The sequence below is a fragment of the Anguilla rostrata genome, chromosome 1, assembly GCF_018555375.3.
Source record: "Anguilla rostrata isolate EN2019 chromosome 1, ASM1855537v3, whole genome shotgun sequence".
Taxonomy (NCBI): domain Eukaryota; kingdom Metazoa; phylum Chordata; class Actinopteri; order Anguilliformes; family Anguillidae; genus Anguilla; species Anguilla rostrata.
Window position 1 is genome coordinate 8890239 of NC_057933.1, and position 18570 is coordinate 8908808.

General features: G+C 44.2%; 1 protein-coding gene across 2 annotated transcripts; it reads right to left on the minus strand.

Moving 5' to 3' along the window:
- Nucleotides 1-3750: 3750 nt before the first annotated feature.
- lgmn (legumain) lies at nucleotides 3751-17036 on the minus strand. 2 transcript variants are annotated; one of them, XM_064319183.1, is made up of 14 exons: nucleotides 16884-17036; nucleotides 14643-14808; nucleotides 13356-13453; nucleotides 11175-11256; nucleotides 10630-10712; nucleotides 9725-9800; nucleotides 9200-9262; nucleotides 8921-8987; nucleotides 7723-7841; nucleotides 7190-7279; nucleotides 6527-6736; nucleotides 6171-6341; nucleotides 5578-5645; nucleotides 3751-4800 (listed from the first exon to the last, which is right to left on the minus strand). In XM_064319183.1, exons 2-14 carry the CDS (start codon nucleotides 14784-14786, stop codon nucleotides 4758-4760), a joined length of 1314 nt encoding a protein of 437 aa, XP_064175253.1. In that variant the 5' UTR covers nucleotides 14787-14808; nucleotides 16884-17036; the 3' UTR covers nucleotides 3751-4757. The 2 variants fall into 2 exon arrangements, with proteins under 2 accessions (XP_064175253.1, XP_064175325.1); XM_064319255.1 differs by having other exon boundaries at nucleotides 16887-16997.
- Nucleotides 17037-18570: the final 1534 nt, after the last annotated feature.

Here is an 18570-nt window from a genome sequence, read left to right on the forward strand (position 1 = left end):
ACGAAACGTTCCGGTTGTGAGCATGCGCAAAGAGCTCTGTCTTCCTCTTATCAATTCCATTGGCAGATGCAATGGCAAAAAGGCGCGTTACTGCCACCTGCTGCAATAGCGGGTGAGCTGCAATGTTACCTAACGCTAATTATAATATGTGCAAGTCTATCATAGACATGGTAGATATGGCCCAGACCCGAGTTTTAAAACAGCCTTGCAGCACTAAACCTGCTTTCAAGGGGCGCAGCAGTCGGAATTTACCGCATCCCGAATTCTGTGAATATGGGCATGTGTTTCCTTTCATTTGAGAAACGTGTACACTGCAACAATAGTAGGCTTGCATAGTAGAGTGCACTGCACGTAGTCACGTGTTGTAAAAATGAGTGTTCCGCTGATTATTATGGATGTTTCTCCAGTATGCTGGATTTTAGATTTAACCCATTTCCATTCACTAATAATCCCTCCCTTCCTCCAACAATTTCTCAGATGTCTCAACCCTTAAAGACTTAATGGTCTTCTGGATGTCATACTGACTCCCACCCCTCTGAAAACGCCATGCCTGCTGCATTCCTAATTATGCAACTGATGACTGCTATAGCCATTATAATGTAATGAATATGGTTCCGCTCTGAAACCACGTGTAGACACTAGACAGCCACCAAAACTCCACAGCACACCCCAGGCTAAGTATTCACATATCATGTGGCGCCTGCAACTGCTCCATGGGCCAAGCTCCAAGGGGGCGTGGCTCAGCTCGTCCGGGGGCGTGATCTAGCAGGAGGGTTAGGGTTATGCGCCGTTCCAGAGAACTCGGGAAGTCGGAATTTACAACCTCTTACGAGGAAAAGTTCAATGGAACACTACTTCCTGTCAGAGTTCCAACTAGGAAATTCAACAACTCCAGTTTTAATGAGAGGTGTCATACGTATGATAATAACACATGTAATGTTTGCAGACACAGGAGTGTAAACACACAGTTACTCACTAACAAGCATCAGCTTCTCCGGTTGGGTCTTTTTTCTTTCTTTCTTTTTTCTTTTTTTTGCTTAAATGTCATCTGTCCGAGCCCGGTCACTGGAACGCTTTATGGTCGAAACTTCAGACATCCAGCTTTGGAACGCGGCATTAGGGTTAGGGTTACACTAAACTCCACCAATTTGGAGCCGTTCCCCTTTGGAGCCGCTACAGGCACCAGAAATACCCTCCTCTAAAGTTCTACAGTACCTACTTAAAGTACTACCCACATGACTGGACCTGACCTCCTCCATCCAAAACAAAGCAAAAATGCTAACCATCTGTCCTGCTGTGACATCAGCTACATTACATTACATTACAGGCATTTAGCAGACGCTCTTATCCAGAGCGACTTACACAACTTTTTTTTACATAGCACTTTACATTGTATCCATTTATACAGCTGGATATATACTGAAGCAATGCAGGTTAAGTACCTTGCTCAAGGGTACAACGGCAGTGTCCTTACCCGGGAATCGAACCTGCGACCTTTCGGTTACAAGCGCAGTTCCTTACCCACTGTGCCACACTCCGTCCTCCGTCCTGTTGAGTAAGCTAGGCTTACTCAACCCTATGCTTAGCACTGCCTGTAAGAGGTCAGCCGTATACCAGGTTGGACAGGAATGCATGCCCTCGCTGCTTATGCAGAGCAGATTAAACACAGCTCGCCAAGTTCAGTGTGTCAGCCATGTTTGTTTCAGCTCCCAGGTGACATTGCTTGTGTCTCGCCCAACTTACAGCAGTCTAATTTCTGAAGGTGCAAAGAGCTAAGGAGCAGCATGCTATTTGCTGATAGTCCAGCTGTTGATGTTCAGATACACACGCTGTGCCTGATTTATCAGCGTCACAGTTTGGCTAATCTCAATTCCAACATGTTATATTGTGATTGCAACAGACGTGGGGCTACGGTTTAGATCACAGATGCTCATCTGTTGTGGTGACGCACGTTCCAGGGGGGCAGGGTCAGTCAGTGTCCCACAGAGCTGACCCGGACCCCATGGAGTCCCCCCCCCCCAAACAAAAAAAAAACTCCAATGGTGCCCAAGAAATGATCAGCAGGTCTGCGATAGTGACTGCATGTGTTTCAGCCGGCATAGTACAGGGGGTGCCTCCCAGGAGTATCCTCCTTTCCTCCACTACCACCTCCTCTCCTCCACTACCACCTCCTTTCCTCCACTACCACCTCCTTTCCTCCACTACCACCTCCTTTCCTCCACTACCACCTCCTCTCCTCCACTACCACCTCCTTTCCTCCACTACCACCTCCTCTCCTCCACTACCACCTCCTTTCCTCCACTACCACTTCCTCTCCTCCCTGCCCTGGAAACCGATTTGTGTCCTCCCTCAATCCCTCCAGTGTCCCAATACTGGAGGAGTCGGGCCAAGCCCACAGAACTGTATTTTGGCGAAGCGGCTTCAGGCTTCTCTCCTCCCCATCCTTTCCTCGACATACTCCCGGGTAGGAGACGAGTGGTAATGGGGGAGTGGAGGAAAGGAGGTGACCTTGATTGGATCAGCTTTGACTGAGTTATTTCTACTTAGTAGACACTGCTACGGTCTTCCTTGTGTTAATTCCAGCGTGGGTTTTGTTAGTTCAAATTTATTTTTAGGTGCGTTCAAACAGACTTCCCATCATCTTCAATCACCTCCGCATATTTACTTGGTGATGTAGTACACCAAGGCATGTGATGTGATCAAAATGTCGGATGTTTTAGGGTTTTAAAAATTCAAAAATATTTTACATTTTTTTCATGTTGCTGTTTCTCCAGCAGGGGGGGACAAAGCACTCTCAGTGACTAGAATTAAAAGCCACAGAAGGCAGAACACACTCACATTTCATTCACACAAGGGTTTGCGGCTTTCACATTGGTTTATACATGTACAGTTTACGGGTGTATATGTCACTGATTTTGATCCAAATCATAACTTCTGTATACCTGATGTACTGAGATAAATGGCATTACAGTAAAATCACAAACTTTTCCTCAGATTTAGCGCTCAGGGTTTATTATTAATGGACGTGTATTAATTATAGTCAACTAATGAAAACATAAAGGTTTCCAAAATTGGTCATGCACAGACAAAGAAGAATCAGTGAAGTCATCCTGTTTCTCAGCACTGACCATCTTGCATAAGGCAATGGCTATCTGATCCACACAGAATATGCTTACATATTATTTAAATGTGTTATTTTACCTGCGTTTGCCGTGTTTATTTTGGAGTGTCTGGACGAAACTGAACTCCTTCACAGAAATCTTGTGTGGGACATTGCTGGGTTGCCTAAGTCCCTCGTCAGCTGATTAAATATTTAATTAGAACGTTAACAATGTAGTTACCACGGCTGGAGGTGTCTGCTAACCAAAGAAATGTCCATGGGAGCAAAACGAGGTTGGTGAAAAGCTGAGGTGTTGGTCATGTTGCAAAAGGAAGGTTGGTGTTGTGAGCTATATGTGAAACATCTTCCCCCGATAATCATTTAATCAAACAAACAGGGCTCAAAGAACCAGTCTTATTTTTGGGAGTCTACAGACTTTTTGAAAGGAGGCAGAAGTTACATTCTCCAAGAACAGGGCAGACTTTATTTTTAAAGTATGAACGATGGTTTGTTTTTTGTTCAATTTTACATTTCAAAGTGTCCTTTCGGACCACAGCCTTTAATTCCCCATTACAAGCAACTTATGTAGTAACACATTCTGATACCTAATCCACTGTGACAAAAGGAACAAGGGAAAAAAACTCAAAACATTTTCATTTGGTTTCAGTTTATTATTGCAAAGATGTAATCACCTCGAATGGAACCATGCTGATCTTTGTTCACTTTTTTTTTTAATTCCTCAATGCCACTTTTCAAAGCATTTCCATTCCAAGTTGTGGCAGTCAAAAGAACAAAACAATCAAAAGAAACAAACAAAAAAAGTCTTCCATTACCCCAGTTTTCTTCCCCATGGGGGCCTTGACCGAACAGCACAGATGACCGTGCTTCCTGGTTGGGGTGTAGGGGGGTGGGGTGGGGGGTTAGGGAGGTAGAGATGGGTTTCTCCACATTCCTCATTAGTGCTTCGCAGGCAACGCAATAAAACTGTAAACATCGCTTTTCCGTGACGTGAACTGAACACACGCATTCACACCCACCCCCCCAGCCCCCCAGACAACGAAGGAGAGTCCTTCCCCCCATATAAAAGTGGGCTAAAAGTCTAACTCTTTCAGTTAAGTAACGGAAGCTACAGTCACCCATCTGTAGAGGGGCACTGCACTCTGGAATATAGAATAGACAGCCAACACGTCTGATGTCTGAAGTGCACTGGACAGAAGTCTCACGGGCTGATGGGGTTCATTACTGTTCTGCAGTATTTTGCTGCAGTATTTTGTGAGCTGCGACCCAAAAGCTTAACAGATATACTGCACAGTCCTGCAATCTGGGTCCACCCACCAGCACTTAAGACCGAGGGACACAGTTCCCCCACAGCTACTGATAAGACCTGTGTGGATTCAGCATTTTATATGTGTGGTAAAAAATCTACACGCAGATTATTCTATTCAAATTAAAACCCTGTAGTCAAGAACTAGTGAAACTGATATAAAAACCCGCCTAAAAAAGGCTAAAATCTCAATAAAAGAAAACAAAAAAAGAAAAAGTGTGATGAAAATCATTCGCTTAAAACTCGATTGCTTATCAGTGCAAAAAAAAGGAAGCTTGTCCAGGCAATCCCATCCAATCTCAGCTCCGTGAGTCTGTCCCGACAAGCGTCTGTCTACAACCTGAAATAGCACACGTTATCCATGGCCAGCAGGATCCTGTTGGAAACAGAATGAGATCCTGTTACAGCGAGAAAGCCAGCGTACAAGATGTCTGCTCCAGTGACTGCTCCAACTTCCCCATATCAATTCATTTATGACCACAATGTGTGACCTTACGGCCGTGACAAAGAAGGTTCACAGCACAAGAACCACGGAAATAATCATGGAAGTTCGGGGTGGGGACAGCGGCAAAATGAGATGCCATAGGCAAGTAAAAAAAAATAAAATAAAACCCTTTAAACAAGCATTGAACATTAGCGGCTATTCCCGTCTACTGATGTAGCAACTGAAAAAGGTTATAGAATTAGAGCCCCGTACAGCCTTACAATTTATAATTTCATTTATAATTTTCAAATGAAAATCTAAAAAGTGGGGTATTTTTGGCGATGTTTCCATTGCTCTACTTTACTTCATGCTGGAGGAGAGACCAATAAAGGTCGAAACCCCACTGAAGTGGTTAACTCAACAGCATACAGCGCCACTTTCATGTTACATGTACCTCCATCCAGCACCTATTGCGCCTTGTATCATTATCTTGATGTTGTAGCTTGTCATGCCTTCTAGTTTGACTCAGCACAGGTTAGGTCAGAGTAATGTTCACTGTGTGAACTGGACTTAATGTGTTCACGGCTATGAATAACAGTTACATAATGAGTATTGTACCTTATCGGACCTGTGTTTTGTAGTTGTTCCAATGACTTTTGGTATTATTGTACGTTGCTTTGGATAAAAACGTCTGCCAAATAAATATAATGTAATGCAATGTGACATTACCTCTTTGTAGGGTATCCTTCCTCACAAAGGTTCACCAGTGCATAGAGCTGCCTCAGAGCGTACTCATACTGCAACACAGCACAGACAAACATGTTAAAAACAGAAACAACACGAGCATCAAACCAAGAGCATGCTGGGATAGGTAAAACCACCTGAAAGAGCTCTAATAAAATACACTGGTGTTTTGTGGTCTATCTACAGAGGTTTATCATGGCAAACAACATAAGAATAACGAGATTTGTTTTAAAGCCAGATGGCTCTGTAGAAAAGCAATGTGATTGTTTTGTCACAGAGTAAACATCTTCAGATCAAAGTTTCTTTGCAAGTAAACAGCGGGCTTGGCAATATTTAGAAAGGTCATCTGGCAGCTCCACTCTAATGTCAAAGAAACTGAGACCAAACTCGTAAAAACAAGTCGCATTACGTTAACATACTTCATGGAAAAGAAAGAACAGAAATTCACACTGCGTGGGCCAAGCTTGAGAAAAACTACATCACTGTGAAGACGGCCAATGAGACAGAGACAGAGATAGAGAGAGAGACAGGAAGCGGCATTTTCCCAGATGAAAAGGGGACACTTTTAGGAGCTGCACCTCGGGCGTGTGCCAGTTGAAGCAGCGCGTCTTGTAGTGCTGCACCGCCGCCTTGTAGCACTGGTGCTGCGTGAGCTCCTGCTGCTCGCTCAGGATCAGCTGGGCCTTCGCCGGCTCCTCCGTCACCCTCTCCACCACCCTCTGCATGGTCTGCCTCAGCAGCTCCCTCACCTGGACAGCACGTCACACAGGAAATTATGTCATCTACCAGCACACACATACACCATTACAGACCATTCATATATACAGGGCCAAGAGTACAAGCTTTTACAAAAGATCTAAGGAGGTAACATACACATATACAAATATATATGTATATTTTTATTATAGCAGTTTATTATGCCAGTGTCCCATACCTTCAGGTGAGCATTGATCTCCATCAGGTAGCCCTTGGCAGCGGCGATATCGTTAGTGGCCATCAGCTTCCTCTTGAGGATGGCCAGGGGCACGTCAGGGCTGGGTATCAGGTCGGGGTTGGCGACGGGCGCCAGGGTCATCGGAGGGGCCGGCCTGGCATTGGCCTTGGAGCCGCCCTGGAACGCCATTACCTTCATGTGGGCCAGGGTCTATGGGCAAGGAGAACGGGGAGAAGGATTATAGACTCGTACCGGGGTGCACAGGCAGAGAGAGAGAGAGGCAGAGAGGCAGAGAGGAAGGGGGGGGGAGAGGAAGAAGTAGAGGGTGAGAGAGAAAGAGAGGCAGAGAGAGAGATAGAGAGAGAGAATGAAAGAGGGGGGAGAGAGAGGAAGAAGTAGCGGGTGAGAGAGAAAGAGGCAGAGAGAGAGAGATAGAGAGAATGAGAGGGGGGGATAGAGAGGAAAAAGTAGAGGGTGAGAGAAAGAGAGAGAGGAAGAAGTAGAGGGAGAGAGACAGACAGACAGACGCCGATGACAGTCAGTCAGTCAGACAGACGCATGCATGCACACCCACATCAGCGCTGCGAGACAGTTGAAGCAGAAGCACACGCGCTGCTATAAAAGACTTGGCTGAAGTGTTCTTGGATCACTTCGCTCACCGACCTTGTTCCCGTACTGCATGACGTGGCTGGTGTTGGTGTGACTCTTCACTATCTTGAACTGCTTCAGGAGGCTCTCTTTGTTTAGGTCCTCCTGCAGAAGAGACGGTGGAGGAGGAGGCGATGAAACCGCAGACCAAAACTAGGGCACGCCAAGGCACCGCTGTCAACACCGTGGCCTCTGTGGGGGGAATTCTCTCACACTTGAATCACAAGCCGCAGTCACGCGACGCGCGGGTATGTACGCGCGTGTACTGTACATCTGAGGGGAACCCGGCCAAATTCACACATAATCAAAGTAGCAAATGTTTCAGTCGATCGTGACACATATCCTTGTCCAGAAAAGTACGTAGATCAGAAGTCCTCTCAAGACCGCGGTTTCAAAATGAATCTTTAGGTAATTGCCAGTTCTTTATTAAATATGTGAGATTTTAGTTGGGAAATCATGATGCATTAAGTGTACACCATAACACAACATTTTGACCATTTGGGAGAACAGATCATTCTTTGATATATATTCAGCAATAACATGCTCACCACATCAGAGTCCTCCATCCAGTTGACACTGTACCAGTCCCCCAGGTAGGTGTCCCTCTTCTCATCATAGTAACAGGCATACGAGGACTCGTGAGGGTTAGCTGCTGTGGTCGCGTACACTGATGGGGGGGGAAAAAAACCCAGAGAGGTCGATTCAGACGGGGGTGCTACTGTGAATCCCTGCTCACCATGAAACAAGACCAGGTCAAAACCTAGTATACGGCTGGACCGGCCGACCAATGGTGTAACTTCATCACTCACTCAGTCACAGACATTCGCGTTTGTAGGGCTGGCCCCGCTGTTGCGGTCCAGCAAAAAAAGCCAGCCCATTCAGCCTAAGCTTTAAAGTTGCAACATCTACGCCACTTTTGTTTAGTGGAGTTCGTTTACAGTCGTCACACACAAAAGAGTGATTCACCCAAGTCAGGAGGGAAGACTGTAAAGACATTGTTTCCCAATTCACTGCTCGAATGAAACATTAACCGCAACAGAAGTGAAAACATGCGGAGGGTTACGCACTGGAGCGGGAGAACCTTCACCCCACGACTCATGAGAGTCACATGACTGCTGAGGTGAGGAAACAGACAAGAACCCTGGCAGCAGAACTGCTGACCTTAGGGGAAAAGGGGGGAACGAGGTGCCAATTTATCACATTCTCTCTCACATTCACACACACACATACACACACGCACACACACACACACACAGAAAGAGAGAGAGTGTGTCCAATTCTTGTAAAAGAGCAGGAAGTTGAGGTCTGTGAGAAAACCAGTTCCTGACGCCAGACGACAGGTGCTTCACAGAAACACACACACACACACACACACACACACACACACACACAATAAACAGTGCTCTGTCCCTCAGGTGAAGCAGCACATACTGGCATGGATTCGCACGGTGGCAGTATCTGTGCTCAGTGGAGCAGAGTGCTTGGCCTTTGTCCCCTGTTGACTTGTTTGGAAATGCCAGCACTCGGTCACCAATAAACACGTTTGAACACTGGACCCAGCCTTAAGGGCCAGGGGGAAACCCAAGCCAACTTCAGCTGCCTAGGGTTCTTATCGTGTTCTCCAAGCAGCATGCTGTTATCTGCTGACCTGTCTGCATACATGTACGTTTCTGGGTAGGTGAATCTTGTGAAACAACCTCCAAGACCATCTTCGGAGCTCCAGAGAGCCGTCTCTCATCGACTCACCGTCAATGTCAGTGGGCAGGTGGTTCATCATCGATCCAGACTCGCACGCTTCAATGTAAAACACCATCTGCGGGGTCAACAAAAAGCCTTTAGCCTTTACCCTGGTGAGTTCAGTCCCACCTATTGCCAAGACTTGTCACACATTTGTTATTTTCAGTGGGAAAACACACCCTCACGCCTCAATTATTTATTTCCTGATTACACTCCACGGAATGCCTTGCCTCATACATCCAGGTATTGAACAGGGAGAATAAGGCTGTCACTGCCAACTGTCACTACCTTTTTGTACAGCTTGTTGTCGTGCATGTACGTGATGGCATCCATGAGGTCCTTGACATGGAGCTGGAAAAACAAACAACCAAAAGAAAATCATTGAACAGTAGCTAAGAACACAAAGCCATTCAGAGACAAGGGAAATCCTGTCTTATTTCCAAATTCTCATCCAGTACCAACAAGAGTCAGTATTTATCACAGCACCCCATGTGACCAACTGCCACCTTGAGCACGACCTGATCACATGACCCCACTAACTGCCTCTTGGAATCAGACCAATGACACGAGAGAACATATGATTTTTATACAACACTGACTAAATATCAGTCCTTTATATGCTTATACAATATCCATAACCCTTTACCATCTCTACAACTACCATTTTTTCAACTGTTGGTAAGCCACAGTTTAATGAAAGCATTCAGTCAACAGCAACTTTGTTTTTTTTTTTTAAACTTTTTTTTAAAAGCAGACACAATAGCGAGCTGTGATGAGCAGTGCTGAACGCGCGTAGACAGAGGAAGTGCTCACCTCATCATCTGGGAAAGCCAGTATTCCCGGGGCGCCGTGGTCGGTGAAGTACACAAACACGTGGTCGTTAGGGCCGCTGGAAAGAGGAAGGAGGCAGAGACAGAAGTCACATGACGAGAGCCGACGTTGGCGCTTCTCCCGACGGGCGAGCTCGCGCAGGTACGGTCTCAACCAGGAGAGGACCGCGCAGTAAACAACCTGACATTTAGCACTGAGATTATAGCAGGAAATAAGAGGCTTTAAAAATAAATTAATAAATAAATGAACCCAGCGATTTTATGATGCTTGCAAGCACAGGATCTACAGTGAACCGTCTCCTCACAGGTGCAAGCAGTGGTCCTAGGACAGTCAGGACCCCACAGGATGAAGTGGCCTAATGTTAATCCATTAAGAGATCTCACTTCTCTAATTTCACCCGCATCCTTCACTGTGTGTGCTTGTGTCAGAAAAAAACCACTGCCTCATCAAACTGACACATAATCATAATGAGCCGGGTTTGCTACCCGCAAGGATTACAGCAACACCACACACCCAAACAGAAACGACCAAAATCACAAGATAACCTCCTGACTGGAACTGTAAGGAGAGTAGAGTAGACAAAAAAAAGTTTCCTCACAGCACGAGTTTCCTTAAAATATCTGCATGCAAATTTTCTTTACATGACTTCCACTTAATTTTTTTCTCACTTCAAAATTATGAAAGGGATATATATATATATATATATATTTAATAATAAATAAATATTTTATAAAGTCAACTGATGATCTTAAATACCAAAGACAAATCCTCAGAAATTATGAGAGAATATTATTTTATTTTTATTATCGATTGAAGTATTTTTTGTTATAATCATAAGCCAATTCTCCACACCTCCCCCCCCCCACTTTCCTTCCTCTGTTTTTTACCTCTTCAGCACTTTCCCAGAACCCCCTTTGACACTCGCTGCATCGCCCTTCAGCACCGCCAGGAAGTTCTCAGGGGTCACCGCCTGCAGACAACACACAAATAAACCCCTTTTTCAGGAGTGAAAAACACTCACTCTCTCACACACTCACACACTCACACTCTCTCACACTCTCACACTCACACTCACTCTCACACTCACTCTCACACTCACTCTCACTCTCACTCTCACTCTCACACTCTCACACACACTCACACTCACACGCACACGCACACGCACACGCACACGCACACGCACACGCACTCGCACTCGCTCTCACTCTCACTCTCACTCTCACTATCACTCTCACTATCACTCTTCAGTAACTATGCATGCTTAGAAAGGGAAATTACAAAACACTTTTCAGTAACTATGCATGCTTAGAAAGGGAAACTGCAGTTACACGTAGCTGGATCGGTGACTCCTACTTTCAACGGGTCTTTCTGAAAGTCAACAGCGCATTTTCCCCCACTTTTGCTGAAAATATCAGAGTGGGCAAACGCTCACCTCTCCGGTGTAGTCCTTCAGGACTCCGGTATACACATCTGTCCCGTTGGGCCGATTGATCACTACTCCAGGGGTGGGATTACTGCAAACAAAACAAACAAAAAAAATCAGCTCAAGCACATCTTGTTATGAGAGATATATGTACGCGATCACAGCTACACTTGATTTCTCTAGCAGTGACGCCACTTCAGTATAACTCCATGTGGCCGTTTTTGAAATTAAGGGGCATAAGAGGAAATTAAATACGAAACTTGTCTCACCCCTCACCAACGTGGGGCACACAACTAGCAGAGCACAAAAGAGGCTACAATACATGCCCGATTACTGAAACTCAACTTGGGGAAAGTACGAGGTGGCCACACGTCAAAGAAGCAAAAAAAACACAGGAAATGAAGCCACGTTTAAAATCAACAATAAGGAAAGCGGTTTCCCCACTGCATTCGTCAGTCAGATCTCCTCCCACCCCGCTCCCACGTGAGGAAACGGCACTCCTCTGACGCAGCTGCAGACAAGCCTGTGACTCTTTTCTCTTTCACACACTGCCAGCCACGCAGGACTACAGGTAGGGCTGAGGTGAGGAGTTCATTGACATCATCGGGCAACTTTTAGCCGACTAGCATGTTGAAATCCCCAGCCCCCCTCCCCTGCACCAAACCCGTGATATCATAACTATAGGGCCACAAAATGCAGTGAACTCTAACGACCGAGCCACACTAAATCTGTTCATCTCCACTTTTAGTGCCAATAGCGATAGAAGGAAAAGGGGTCGAATGATAGCCACAGTGTGCTTTTTAAGCAGGCCAGCACCAGTAAGACTGGCAGCTCCAAGCGCTCAGTTTGTCAGAGGATGTGTGCATGTCGTGGTCTCACTGCTGTAGGGAGATGATAAAATTACTGCCGATATCACAGTGACACACATTTTTTGCATCAAGTGGCAAGCTTAGAAGGAAATCTTGACATTTGTTTGAAGGGCGTGTTGTTAATGAAAAAAAACAACAAAAAAAACTGCACGGTCATGCTAGCGACATTCCTCCAAAATACATGTGCTTTCAACGTGTCAGCACGACGGTGGCTGACCTCGTTTTTCAAGTTTCAGGCATCTGAGACAATAAAAGGAAGTATTACTTAAAGGAAGTATTTTCCTTTATGATCTTTGTATTGTAGATCTCAGCATGGATGTGGATATAAGGCCATTTTCATGTGGCTGACATGCAAAAGAAACTCATTTACATTGTGTCTATGTACATTGTATGACATGGTTATTTAAAACGACCAGATCAACCGCATCAATGTATACCAAAAGAAAGGTGCATTCAGCAATTACAAGTGTCACAATGTGCAGGTTTAACATGCAGCACAGAGCACATCTATCCGTGTCCATTTTCAGTTGTTTCTTTGTTTCCTGTACGGATGGACAGTCTCTCTACTGTCTTGAGAGAAAGACATGAACCGAAAGTCTGAGTGACAGCTTCGCTATTGACCTTTAAGCTCCACTGAAAACACATTCCTACTTGTTCATTCGCGTAATCAATCTTTTCAACTCCTCTTAAAGCAGAGATCTTCAGTTCAAAGTATAATTTTCCTTACTAGTGACACGAAAAATAATAATCATACTTTTTTTTCTTTAAAAAAAAAAATATATGGTCTTCGACCATCAGACCCAAACCTGTTTGCTGACTGAAATGCCCCGGCTTGTTTTATCTAAATCAATTGAGGAAGTTAAATGGGTTCCATGTGACTTCTGCAGCCCAGGGCCAGTACAGTCTGCGTACAGTCTCTTATTTACTGCAGTCTTATCACTGTGCTGCCTGTAACAGACCAGATCACATGACCAGAGCAGGCAAAGGGCTCATATCGGGGGAGAGAGAAACTGCGCCTATATTATTTCCGTCCGAACTGCTCTCAGACCCCAGCTGCGTTTCAAGGTGCACTGAACCGCGAAAGGGACTTTGAACACAAGATTACATCTTATCGTGTCATCTATAAATGTAATCCATCCCAACTTAGTACAGGCTAGTGTTTTTTTATGAATGCGTAGAGAAAGGTGTGTAAATTTTTTTAAAAACCTGTCAGACTTTCCCCACAGTAAATTTCTGGGACCTTTCCCCTCTCTTTGTAAAGTGCAGCTGCGTGCGCTGTGGTCGACCCACAGAGGCTGAGGAGGTGGGGAAGTGCACTCACTCTTCACTCTGTGCCAGGTCATCATACATCATCACAACAATCTGCTCGTCAGGAATCCCGTTCTTATGCACAATCTGGTACGCGTGGCAGGCGTCGGCCTGTATGGAAACACACACATCAGCATGTACAGTCACCAAACACACACAGTTACCAACATACACACACACACACCAGCACACAGTCACCAACACACACACACATCAGCATGTACAGTCACCAAACACACACAGTTACCAACATACACACATACACACACACACCAGCACACAATCACCAACACACAGTCACCAACACACACACACATCAGCACACACAGTCACCAACCCACACATCACATTCAGCATTTACCAGTCAACCAAATCAACCAGTTAATAAATACCCCACCCTCCAACACCAGAACAGTATTATCAACAACACAACATAAAGAAAACAGTCTAACAAAACACACACAGTCTTACCAAATAACAAACACTATCACCAGCACACAATCACCAACACACAGTCACCACCACGCACACACATCAGCACACACAGTCACCAACACACACACATCAGCACGCAGTCGCCAACACACACACACACAAACACACCAGCGCACACTGTCACCAGACCTCTTTTAAACGTAGTTCACACTGTCAACATTTTAAAACCCAAGACTGCATTTACTGTTTAGAATTCAATCTCTAGATTAAATAAGAGTTTGTGGGGTTGTGTGGATTCTCTCTCCCTCTCTCTCAACACAAGAACAGGGTATTATTAACAATCTTAGGATAAATGAAAGAAATCTTGAATAGCAAAATACATTTAAACACATCATGATCAATTTTTTAAAAAAAACACTGTTTTATTGTCCTTGAAGGGACACAGCAGAGCAAAGATAGTCTAGAACAATGCACTGCCTCATACAACGAACTGCTTTAGTGCATAGCTGGCAGGCACACCAGCCAAGCACTTACTGTTTGCTCATTCACATTTTCTGAGCACAAAGTCACTCTCAGCGCTTCAACACGCAACACAGATAAGAGAATTTGTTTGAATTATTCAAAAGAATATTGATGTGATAAGATTAAAAACAAAAAATACTCCGGTTGAATTTCCGTTTACACAAACCTGAACCACTTATGCCTGGGAGTCCAGGGCAGTTAAATGACACCCACCCGACCCCTCCTGTGCCCCCCCGCCCCCTCCTGTGTGTGCCCCCCCCCAACAGGAAATTACAAAGGCAGTGCAAACGGGACTCTCTGCTGTGCACCCATCGCCGGCGGTTTCGGCTGGTCTCCTGCCTACCTGGTGTCTGTAGTTGTACCAGCCGTTGGAGCCGGCCACGATCAGCACCCAGTTCTTCCCGTTCTCGGGCTGCTGCGTGGGGAAGGCGCTCACTACCAGCCCCAGGCTGAGGCCCAGCAGGGCAACGGTCTGCGCAGACATCATCCTGTTCCCCGTCTTGTCCAATCTTTTCGAAAAGGCCAGATGCAGCAGCAGCAGCGCCGGAAAGAATGAGGAAAATACTGTTCAAAGTCATGCAACGTATTGAATGTGCCCCCTCGGTGAACATTTACACTGGGAAATGCATTAGGCAGTAAATATTTGCACGAAATCAGTGTGACTCCCTGCTCAATCCTGCTGATTTCCTGAGCATCAGGAGATCAAAGCAAAACAGAGGAGTCACGGTTGAGGAACAGGCTTGCTGTGTTTGTATATATATGGAGGCATGTGGCAAGCGGGGCCTGTAAACATATAGCTTAAAAAATGCTACAACATTCATCTCGGTACACAACTGCATCTCTGCTGGGCTGGAACATAACACACATCCAGTGCATCAGGTACAGAAACAAAAGCAACATGCACTTTTCAGTTCTGAAAGTACTGTGCTGCATACTTATAAACTTTGGGGAAACCAATAATATGTCACTTTCACATATGGGTTTTCCAGTGACATTTTTCTTAACCTTACAGCAGATAAAATGTTTTACCATTCAATAAATGTAGTAACAAAACATTCCAAGACCATATACAATATTATACACAGGCTGTCTAAACTGAAATCAAAGACAGAAGTTGCATTATACAAACAGCTGAAGATTTGTTTACAGCTTTTGTGATGTTTTAACATCAGGGTCATGTTTCTCCTTGTCACCCATTGTTTGTCTATCTTTTCAACACATGGTTGGCGAGTTTTGCGTCATGACCTTTACATTTCCCCAAAGACTGGAGAGTTCAGTTCGACACGTTATGAGCCTCTGAATTACCTGGACACTCTAGTCAATGATGCTGAATAGAATGTCTGGACGGAATGAACGTTACCGGTTTTTTGTACAATGTAATTAATTAATTATAGTGTATTATATTCATGTGTATTGTTGGCACGTTAGGTTACTGGAATTTGAGCTATTACGCGGAAGCGCGGGAATATCTAGAAATATCTGAAAAATTCACGCACGCACGCACGCACTCACTTTCCATGGTACAAGGATTTCAAATCCGTGACATTTCGGCACTGCGGTAACTTAGATATGAGAATGTCGGTCAGTGTTCTGTCAAGATTGCTTAATTACGGACGTTCCATACTGCCAGGTGTTGGCGCAAAAGTCATGAAATCTTACATTATCCCCTGCACCACCACCAACCTCCCCCCTCCACCCGACCCCACCCCTCATATTTTTGTAAACTACTGACTACTGTATTCACACTGTCATTAAAACTTGGTACAGTAATGATAAAAATCCTGGAGCTCCACGCAGGCGTCAGATCTATGGCATTGCAGTGATATCGATTATGTACGCTACGAGGGCTAGCTTCAGTCCATTTGATTCTAGACTACCATCTAGTTGGCTACAGTAAAGCTATACAATATGGCTAGCTACCGGGCTTAATATAATCATAATCACTTTGCATTTTGTTGTAGTCACTTGGCGTGAGAACGATGTAAATGAAATTATTCATGCACCAGAATGCCCACCCTAAAACTATTCCCAAATCAATTTAGCAAGCTATCCAGTCGCAATCGCCACAAAATTCACGTGTAGACAGCTTTGCATCCATTTGCGCGTTGACAAATTGTGGATACTGTCCACATTATCAAGTTACTGCCAGAGGCCTTTCCATCAGTATCACCATCTTTCCTTTGCTATTGATCCACAGCTAGCCACCTAACGTTAGTTGTATGGTTTCCACTAAACACTTTTAAAACATACTATAACCGACTGAAATCCCGGGATTCCAGGAGCAAGCGAACTTCCAAGCTAACGTGAGTAGCTACACGGGAATCCCGTGATTGCGTAGTTGCCCTCGTTACATTTCTCTCACACTCGGCTCTGGCTAACATCTAGCAACTGCTTGTTGACATTGTACCCCTCATCCAAACACACACGGTCAAGCAAACGACCCATCCAGCCTCGACATTCCATCCTATCAAGTGACACCGGTCGATGCATAAAAACACAAAAAACATACCCCCGTACGTAGCTACGAATGTCGACAGCACGCAAGAGAGCCAGAACGACTAATGACAAACAAGCGCCTCCTTACCACCACTTTCCTGGAGGTAGCTGTTCCCGGGAATGTTGAAGTAAGTACCCTTCTCGAATGCAAGAATTGCGTTTTAATAGGCAATGGTTCCAGCAGGCAGCCTGCGTCACGACTGGCCTGCTTCGGTTGGCTGGAAAGGCAACTGTATGACTTCTGGGCGGGGATAAGAGCGCACATGACTCGTATGTCATGTGTCATTGTTTTCGCTAGAAACTTGTTCGCACGGACACGAGAACAAAGATAAAATATACATTTTTTTTAGTTTATAAACGCGCAAATAACTACACATTTGCTCCACCAGCACTTTAAACCGAGCGAGAACGATGTCCTTTATTTAGCCTATCCTATCCTACCAACCTAACCAACAATACGTTAGCCAATTGTTCATTTTGCCGAGACATACCCTAGTGACAGCAATTTCGGTATTGATTGAAGCCCAGGGACTTTCTTATTCAAACAAGCAACCAAGGCCGAATTCCCCGGCGCGAAATGAGAACATATTTTTATTTTACTGGAATATAAACAAGGAAGCCACAAATTTGGCAAACACATAGATTCGCAAAATTTGTAACGCGACACGAATCTTTTATGGGTGGCTGATCACCTCGTGACAGGAGTCATCATAAAACAGAGTATTATGCCTGGTCAGCGTTTCCTTTCTGGCGCAGATTTACCAAAAGTTTACCAAATTCCACCAAAGTTTAATAAAGGTTATCACTACTAATGTTAACTTTGAACAAAATTTTAAATAGAAAATTCGCATGAAGGCTTTAACATCAGATACATGTTTTTAGTAACACTTCGAGTATTTGTTGGTACTTGACTACATCAGACCATTAAAGTCATCACTAGTAGAGACGCACTCAAGAAAGGCGGAGAAGCTTCTTTGACTGTTGGATTGGTACCATTATTTTTTGACGGATATTCTGTAATTGCATTGACAGAATGTGCATTTATTGTGCTTGTGTTAACTCTGGATTCACGAAAAATATGTACAGCACACCACAACATTAAATCAAAATGTTCTTCCTTTATTTTTTCACTTATAAAAGAATTAAGTTAATAGGGAAACAGTCCAACAAAAGTTCGGCTTACTGTTTTATCCGATGGTCCTTGTTACATTGTATACCTCTGTCCCATAAATGAAAAAAAAGGATGTAACAAAATGTAAATATCATGTTCACAGAAATAAATATTCCAAAAAAATCTTTTTTACAATGACATAATATATATTTATATAATTATATATGGTAAAAACTTTTTTTCAAGTTAAGGAAACAAACGCAAAACGTTACACACAGAAACAATGGCAGAATAACAAAATGGTGATCGCATGTTTTCATTCGCAAGGCATCAGTAAACCATGGCGATTCAAGAGTCGTTTCCTGTCAGAAATAAATAAATGATATAACCTCAAAATTGTAGTGCATTGCTGTAAATAAAAAATAAAAAATTATAGTGCAAGTTTTTTTCTCGCAACTTCTTTTTTTTTTTGCAACCTCCAAACAGAACAAATAGGAATGACAATGAAAGCAAATCAAATAGTGTTTTTAACCTACAGCACCTGCTTTTCTTGTTCACCTGAACCGCCACTCCATTATTTAGTCTTGAATTTCTTGGCAGCAACAAAAAGCTTTAACATGCTTTATGTGAAAACCATGGCCATTCTGTTTAATGTCCATTTTTG